This window comes from Silene latifolia, chromosome 3 (genome assembly GCF_048544455.1).
Source record: "Silene latifolia isolate original U9 population chromosome 3, ASM4854445v1, whole genome shotgun sequence".
NCBI lineage: Eukaryota > Viridiplantae > Streptophyta > Magnoliopsida > Caryophyllales > Caryophyllaceae > Silene > Silene latifolia.
Window position 1 is genome coordinate 32,422,302 of NC_133528.1, and position 9,899 is coordinate 32,432,200.

At 42.5% G+C, this 9,899-nt stretch overlaps 1 protein-coding gene across 1 annotated transcript; it reads right to left on the reverse strand.

Moving 5' to 3' along the window:
- Positions 1 to 1,563: 1,563 nt before the first annotated feature.
- Positions 1,564 to 9,627, reverse strand: LOC141648914 (uncharacterized). Its single transcript, XM_074457621.1, has 2 exons — positions 9,561 to 9,627; positions 1,564 to 2,024 (listed from the first exon to the last, which is right to left on the reverse strand). The coding sequence occupies exons 1-2, from the start codon at positions 9,625 to 9,627 to the stop codon at positions 1,564 to 1,566; spliced, it is 528 nt and encodes a 175-aa protein (XP_074313722.1).
- Between the last annotated feature and the right edge of the window lie 272 nt (positions 9,628 to 9,899).

Genomic DNA, 9,899 nt, shown 5'->3' on the forward strand with positions numbered 1-9,899 from the left:
CTTCTGGTCTCCTAATAACGTCAACATCCCTTTCTCTGCCTCCACATGGGTAGCGGGACATAAGTCTGAGACAAAATCTGCCAGTGCCTGGGACTTTACTGCCGTCCTAGGTTCAAATTGCAAATCATACCCACTCAAGTGTACTGACCACTTAGCCATTCTTCCAGATAGTTCAGGTTTCCTCATGATAGTTTTTAATGGATAATTAGTTACTACGTGGATGGTATGAGATTCAAAGTACGGTCGCAATTTATAGGAAGCAGTGACCAAAGCTAACACTAACTTCTCGAAAGATGTGTACCTGGTCTCTGCAGGAAGCAGAGACTTGCTGATATATTATACTGGATGTTGTACCCCTTCTTGCTCTTTGACTAAAACCGCGCTTACTGCTGCTTCCATAACCGATAGGTACAGGAACATTGGTTATCCCTGCTCTGGCTTTGCCAGCAGTGGTGGCGTGCTCAGATAGCACTTAAGTTCCATGAATGCTTTCTCATGCTCCTCCGTCCACTCGAACTTCTGGCTCTTTCTCAATATATCATAAAATAGCTTGCATCTATCCGAGGCTCGCGAGATGAATCTGCTCAGGGCTGCCACTTTTCCTGCTAATTGTTGTACGTCCTTTGGCCTTTGCAGTGACTCTAGTTGGAGGACTGCTTTGATCTGTTCTCTGCTGGCCTCGATTCCCCTCTGGGTTACCATGTACCCTAGGAATTTTCCCGAGGATACTCCAAACGAGCACTTGGATGGATTAAGCTTCATCTTATACTCCTTCAACGTTTTGAAGGTGCCTGCCAAATGCTCCATATGCATATCTGCTTTTCTGGACTTTACCACCATATCATCTATGTATACTTCCACTGTCTTTCCTATTTGCTATTTAAACATCTTATTTACCAGACGCTAGTAGGTGGAACCGGCGTTCTTCAAGCCAAAGGGCATGACATTGTAACAATATATACCTCGTTCCGACATGAATGTCGTCTTCTCTTGATCCTGCGAGTGCATTTTGATCTGATTATAGCCACTTCAGGCGTCTAGAAAGGTAAGCACCTCGTTTCCGGCCGTGGCATCCACCATTGCATCAATATGGGGCAGTGGAAAAAGGTCTTTGGGACAAGCTTTATTTAGATCTGTGAAATCCACACATACCCTCCACTTTCCATTCTTCTTGGGCACTACTACCATATTAGAAAGCCATTCAGGGTAGCTGACTTCTCTGATTTTTCCTGCCGCCAGGAGACTGTCTACTTCCCTGTTAATAACCTCATTTCGTTCTGCCGCGAATTTCCTCCTCTTCTGCTTTACCAGGGTGTATTCTGGGTTCACGCTTAACTTATGTGAAATAATATATGGATCTATGACGACCATGTCATCATAGAGCCAAGCAAAACAGTCCATGTTCGCTTTTAGAAACTGGATTAGCTGATCCCGTAGCTCTCCACTTCAGGTTGCTCCAATTAGCGCTGCTCAATCCGGGTGTACCTCGTCCAGGTGGACCTGGTCTAACTCCTCCGAAGGTGGCTCCTTGTATTCCTTCGAGGTACCCCGGTCCAGTAATTGCTATGAGGGGAGCTTAGTTGTAGCTCTCAGGGCTTGCGTATAACAGCTTCTGGATTCCTCACGATCTCCTTTTACTATGACCACGCCCCACGGGGTTGGGAATGTGAGACACTGATGATATGTTGAAGGGTCCGCCTTCATCTCATGCAGACATGGTCTTCCCAATATTACGTTGTAAGTGGTCGGACCCTCAATGACTAAGTACCTTACCAACTTGTTGATTCCTTCAATATAAGTCGGAATGGTTATCTCGCCTACTGAATGTGTTGTCTCACCACTGAATCCCACTAGTGGTACGGATTTCTTTACCAGATTTTCTTTGTCGGAGCCCATTACTTTAAGAGTTTCAAACATGATGAGGTTCACGGAGCTTCCGGTGTCAACTAGTACCTTTCGCACGGTGCAGTTTCCAATGGGCAGTGTTATGGTAAGGGCGTCATGGTGCTGCTCCGCGCCATTCCCTACGTCAGTCTCATCGAACGTTACCAGGGGTAAATCACTTTGGCTCACCCTATATGAAGTTTATGGACGGTCTCCTTTACTTTCGGTGGCTCTTCTTTTGGCCGCAGAGTACGTTAAGCCTGATTGTAACACCCCCTCATACCAAGGTACCTTACCAGGACTACCCCAGCATGAAAGGTTGTTACCATCTCGGTTGCCCGCGGTTAGTATATATCAAAAGCAACAGTCCAAACACATTTATTAATGTACGGTAGTTATAAAAGTTACATAGTCTCCCAAATCTAATAAACGAATTATCCAAAGGGCAACAACTACCAAAACAATAACTAAGGCTCGTGATGGTGTCATCTAATCCAGCGTGGTGACTCTCCCATGACTGCCCCAAGCTCAATAAATGTATCACTGTCAACCGCTCACCATCCCCGAATGGATCACCGCAGGTTTTACAAAACAACAACACGGGGTCAGTACTACTCAATCAATATAAGACAACAAACATTACCACCAGCTGATCATCGATCTCACACACAGTAACCGACTACACACCAAAGTGTGTATCCCTGCCAGATTACCCATCGCAACAGGTAATCCTCGCCGCCGGTGGGTGACCGCAGCCCATCCCCACCTAGTTCGGCTCATCAACGAGCGACTAACAATCCCTGTCCCTTAATGTGCACATCCCCTCCCGTGACGGGTTCCACGGAGGGCGAACTAGGGTGTGAAGCCACTCCCGCAAGTGACTCCACCACAACCACACACACACAGCATCACAGCTGTCACAACACCACAACTGTCACAACACAACCACACCAACAACGTCTCCACAACACCCATCCTCCGATGATCAGCAGATAACAACAATTATACACAGTACAATCACAACATCTCCAATTAATTAAATAGAACTGAGTAGGGAAACCCTACCTTAGCAATCAACAGCAGTACGGAAACCGAACAATCAGAAAGGCTCCTCTATGAAGTCTTCTCCTATACAATAACCATATAACACAATCACACATTACACAATTCCCCCTTTTCCCCAAATTCCATATATACAGTAACCCTAAAAGAACATAATTAAATGACATGGGGAATGAAACTTACCAACAGTAGGATGAGAGATTATGCGCAAGGATTACGATAATTACACACACAAAGAGATTAGAGAATGATTAGGGAGTGATTAGAGAGATCATAAAATGATTAGGGTTGAAATGACGTTTTAGAAACTGCCTTTGAATATAAAACAATCCCAAACACTCCCGCATCAAACCGCTGAAATATAACTCGCCAGACCGGATACTCGGTCGAGTATAGGGCATACTCGGTCGAGTATAGGGCATACTCGGCCGAGTATCCTCTACTCGGTCGAGAATTCATCATACTCGGCCGAGTATTCCTCGGCAGAACCCAAACAAACTACACCCTTGACACTACTCGGTCGAGTAGGCTCTACTCGGTCGAGTATTTAGCTTATGAAAATCCGTAGTGTTACAATCTTCCCCCCTTAAAAAGAACTTCGTCCCCGAAGTTCCAACCCAACCTATAAAACATGGACACCTAACACCAGCTCCACTAACCACGCTTACTAGATAACATATCCTCTCGGTATAGACTCCATAACATTATCGAATAACCACAAAATAATGTTTCCAATCTTGTCTCACTTCCATAACACTCAATAGCACTCAATACCAAGACAATCCACAAAAGAAGATCAACCATCAAAACGGAATGTTACATTCTACCACTCTTAAAAAGGAACTTCGTCCTCGAAGTTTACTCACACTCATCAACATCAGCTGCCAAAACTCTCGAACTCATAAATATCATCATCCACTTTTATCAACACTATCGAAAAATTCTCACACTCCTAAACATCGAACTACTACAAGCACAACCATGGCCTTTTAACACTATCAACCACTATATGTACCCATCCATTCCTTATGCTACACCAACACTCTACGTCCAATAATATTACGACATGCACAACCCTCAAACGCTCTTTGCCGCATCCTACTCCTCTTAAGACACATGTTACGTCCTCGTAACTCACTAATACTAGATCCTTAGCTATACCTCTCATTATCTTCATCACCACCACATGTGAAAGATACCCGTCTATAATCTAAACACTTACTATATCCAAGGCTCTCTTACTTAAACAATTCACATACCTCAACTCATTCTGCACTCCATCTAACCAATACCACACCATCCTGATCATGACAAACACTCTAACTCTTCCACATTACCGCAACACGACATACCTCTCTATATAAACTATATAAAACTCTTATCGCCAAAAGCATAATTCACGATCCACACTTGTTACGTACACTCACACTAGATCCTCAAGTTCCTTTCTTTCATTATCGCAAGACTCATACATAACTTAACACGACACTAAATACCCAACACCCTACACTCACTGTCTCAACAAAGTATTATGAACCATCTGCATATATCAGATCATTACCACACATGTTCTACGAATCACTTGCATATATCAGATCATTACCATGTCTACCAAAGCCTCATCTAGAACAAGATCAAAATTACTGTAACAACCTATCACAATGTGTCCCATCAACAGAATATCACTATACCATGATAACAACGAAAACATATACAACTCTCTTTCATATCATCCTCTACCCTCATTCCCAAATCGAAACTGGTAAGAAACATTAACAAACAAAACAACAGTCTACATGTCTAACCGAAACTCACAAGAAACAACAGCAACAAAACAACAATCTGTGCATAACCGGTCTGTACTTTCAAAACTCAAATCGTAACCACCTCGTATACTCCACCACAACCGGTGACGGCATCCCAACACCGCCACCAACAGCCGCACCGCAGCGCGAAAATGCCCGCATCACAATACGAAGTACCATGCCCGGATCACCACCCGAGGCACAACAACCACATCGATAAACATCACGACCACATATAATTCCCACAAACACTGACTCAGTATAACTCTCCAGACAAGAAAACTTACTCAAAACTGCTTTACTCGACCATAACACAACATTTTATACGGAATAAACATACAAGAATCTCGTGCATATCATCCATACCTTTTCACGGAATATACATATATCATCAATACACCTACGATTTTAACTATCCATGCCAGATCAATCAAATTATTACCTTTTTAACCTCATTCCATTAGATTGGCGTACCCAACATATATCACAAACATTCATACAACAACTTTATGACTATCACACAATACCGCTTCTCGTGAGGTCAGAACCTCACACAAACATTTATACACATCATAGACCCATAATCACATCCAACTAGTCAATCCTGATCACGTAAGTTACCACCTGCTAAAAGTTACCTCTCACTCGAGCTTAACTCGTACACCCCTCATAACATATTCTCCCATCCGCATAACCATCACCCCCTGCCAAATGTAACCATACCATTAATACTCAACTACTAACAACCGCCTCATATAACCACATCTTATACTCTCTCACAACCATACATATCTATCTGGTCTCTACAAAATCAACCTCATTAGATCAACTAGCTTCCCTAAAGTAACATCATCCTCAACCACTAGTGACAATACTATGGCACCAACATCCTTCATGTGACTACTCTCTTACTATCACTTCTTAATATCACAATCCGTTTTCTCTCTTTGGTTATCATCCCAAATAACGAACATCCAATCCATCAACAAGATTTACCTCAACACTATTCCCAATTCTATCCTTTATCATATTGTTACCTAACTCTCCACCAAAATCTCAGATTGTGTAACCACTCTACAAGCTCCTTATTCCCTTAATACCTCGAAACTCACGGCTAACACGTCGTCCTCCTCTCCTATATAACCATTAACTCCCACCCTCTAGTGGGGATATCATACATTTCATAATTTCCTACCTTCATGCTCCTTAACTCCGGTCAACGTTCTCTCAACTTACTTCCATCCCTTTTTCCCTCCTTTTACTCAATAATACCAAGTAATAATTCATCTCCTTCCTCTCTCTACCTAACTCTTTAGTAATTTTTTTTTTTTATTTCTTCGTAGCTCCACAACTCTAATTCCATTAATTCATATCAATATCCTATCATTCTTCTTATCATTTATCCTCTCTCATCTTGTTTCTCACTCACCCTTGTCACCATCAACTCCACACACTAACAGTTACTCTTCAATTAGTCGTATCTCCCTTTTGTATCTCTAGAAAACCAAAAATTCATCTCATACCGTTAATCGCCCAAATAATTACACACTAGGCCCACCTCTTGATATTCCAAATTCTCAAACTTGGTCACTATCTACAAATCCACGTCGCGACATAACTCTATCTAAGTTCACTATATACCCCTCTTCTCCATCCCTCTAAAGCATCCTTTCATTACATATATCCTTAAGCAACACAATGCTAACCGTCTCCCTCTATAAGTCCTTACACATCCCGAAATGTCACTATTCGTATCCCTCATCTCAATCTTTCATTCTCACGTTTCTTTAAACTTACATTACTTTTGTCCATATATACTTACTTTTATATTACTCAACACACAACTATATCACTCACCATATCTCACAAAACATGCTATTTACCTCGACTAGCTCATCATCCTTCCCTTTCCTTTTTCCACTATTTCTCACAACCACATTAACACATGTCTTCCTTATCCAACACTTATCTCTCATAACCCGGCATTCTCCCTATCATAACATTTGGTAACTTACGTATCATGACCGTCGCATATAAAAGAATACTTTAAGACCCAAAACATACAGGTATACATACCTTACGACTCAAAACAACCGTAAGAACATAACCACCGACTCAAAATGACCGCCCAATGAGGTACTCGGTCGAGTACATAACATACTAGGTCGAGTAAAAGCTACTCAATCGAGTAACTATATTACTCGGTCGAGTTTTCGACTCCAGAAGCAAACTCAATTGTCGCAGAAGGATTACTCGGTCGAGTATTGGGAATACTCGGCCGAGTAGACCTTACTCGGTCGAGTATGAGACTACTCGGCCGAGTTCACGACTCCAGACGCTAAACAGTATTATCACAGAGATACTACTCGGCCGAATATGGAATACTCGATCGAGTTTAAAAGATACTCAGCCGAGTAGGGACTACTCGGTCGAGTATCGGCGCAGTTCTCAGCACCGTCCAGTTTTCGTAAAACAGTCATACCTCACTCGTTACTTGGTCATTTTGGGCGTGTGACCTATCGTTAGAATCGTAAGAGGACAAGCTATCACCTCAACTTGGAATCACAACAATATCTTTTCTAGAACTCGACTTATGACAGTTTTAAGACAACCCTTCCGTAATCGATCTTCATACTAATCAAATCTCCTAAACCAAAACAATTTGAACATGCATAAAGCAACAACAACAACTCAAAACTCCAAGAAACCAGTACACAAGTGAACTCTTATCATACTCACATGAAAATTAAACACGACATTCACATATATAGACGCATCCTTAATCACATGCTTCTACCAACAATCAAGCATTAAAATCATCATGTTCATATGCACATGTACGACTACCATACTTCATGTTCAACATTGTATTAAACAGATAACATGATCACATTCTTCATGCTCAATATCAACCAGATACAATTTCACAATTCACTTTTCATATTTTACCATGTTCCAACACTTAACATGCCAACATATTCATGCTCAAAGTTTAACATCAACAATCCTCGATGCATCTTTCAACAACTATCACATTCCACTTCTTTCATCATTTCATCCAACCATGCACAAGATTCAAACTATAAATATCAAACTCACATGACTCAAACATAAAACAGTTTCCCCCCATGTGACCGGCTTGAGATCGTAAGGGCCTTAATGCGACTTCGGGACGTCTCCCAAGTCTTTGCGGCAGCTCCAAACAACTCACCCCGGGTTCATTTTATTTAGACTCCCTAAGTTCATTGGGTTCATTTGTTTTAGGTGCCGGAATCGTCGGCTCTGATACCACTTTGTAACACCCCCTCATACCAAGGTACCTTACCAGGACTACCCCAGCATGAAAGGTTGTTACCATCTCGGTTGCCCGAGGTTAGTATATATCAAAAGCAACAGTCCAAACACATTTATTAATGTACGGTAGTTATAAAAGTTACATAGTCTCCAAAATCTAATAAACGAATTATCCAAAGGGCAACAACTACCAAAACAATAACTAAGGCTCGTGATTGTGTCATCTAATCCAGCGTGGTGACTCTCTCATGACTGCCCCAAGCTCAATAAATGTATCACCTGTCACAATCTGCTCACCATCCCCGAATGGATCACCGCAGGTTTTACAAAACAACAACACGGGGTCAAGATTACTCAATCAATATAAGACAACAAACATTACCACCGGTGATCATCGATCCCACACACAAGAATCGACTACACACCAAAGTGTGTAGCCCCGCAGATTACCCATCGCAACAGTTAATCCTCGCCACGGTGGGTGACCGCACCCATCCCCACCTAGTCCGGCTCATCAACGAGCGACTAACAATCCCTGTCCCTTAATGTGCACATCCCCTCCCGTGACGGGTTCCACGGAGGGCGAACTAGGGTGTGAAGCCACTCCCGCAAGTGACTCCACCACAACCACACACACACAACATCACAGCTGTCACAACACCACAACCGTCACAACACAACCACACCAACAATGTCTCCACAACACCCATCCTCCGATGATCAGCAGATAACAACAATTATACACAGTACAATCACAACATCTCCAATTAATTAAATAGAACTGAGTAGGGAAACCCTACCTTAGCAATCAACAGCAGTACGGAAACCGAACAATCAGAAAGGCTCCTCTATGAAGTCTTGTTCTATACAATAACCATATAACACAATCACACATTGCACAATTCCCCCTTTTCCCCAAATTCCATATATACAGTAACCCTAAAAGAACATAATTAAATGACATGGGGAATGAAACTTACCAACAGTAGGATGAGAGATTATGCGCAAGGATTATGACAATTACACACACAAAGAGATTAGATAATGATTAGGGAGTGATTAGAGAGATCATAAAATGATTAGGGTTGAAATGACGTTTTAGAAACTGCCTTTGAATATAAAACAATCCCAAACACTCCCGCATCAAACCGCTGAAATATAACTCGCCAGACCGGATACTTGGTCGAGTATAGGGCATACTCGGTCGAGTATAGGGCATACTCGGCCGAGTATCCTCTACTCGGTCGAGTATTCATCATACTCGGCCGAGTGTTCCTCGGCAGAACCCAAACAAACTACACCCTTGACACTACTCGGTCGAGTAGGCTCTACTCGGTCGAGTATTTAGCTTATGAAAATCCGTAGTGTTACACTTATAGCTCGGATCCACCTGTTATCACGTTAATAATCTTTGTGCATATGGGTGGAGCAGAAGGGAGCACCTGGTTTGCTATTTCTCTCTTATCCTGCTTGCCCCCTACGTGATAACAGGTTGTCCAGATTCCCCTTGCGTACCTGGAATTTTACTTCCCTCCGCAGCCTGAAACAATCTTTTGTCCGATGCCCGATATCCTGATGCCATTCATACCTCTTGTTACTGTCCCGGTCATCATTGGGTCGGCTTTGCGTAGGCGGCTTAGGCCACCTTACCTGGTCACCCTACTCCCTCAGCGCTTTCAGCAAACCTTTCATTCCTGTGTTGAACCCATAATCAGCTAATATGGGAGGATATTGAGAATCATCCACTTGCTGGGTTTTTTCTGCTACTCTGCTGATGTTTGGTCTGCTATACAGCCTGGCTCTCTCGTCTTTCTTTTCTGTTGGGATCTTTCTGCTTGCTTTGTCGAAGGCTGT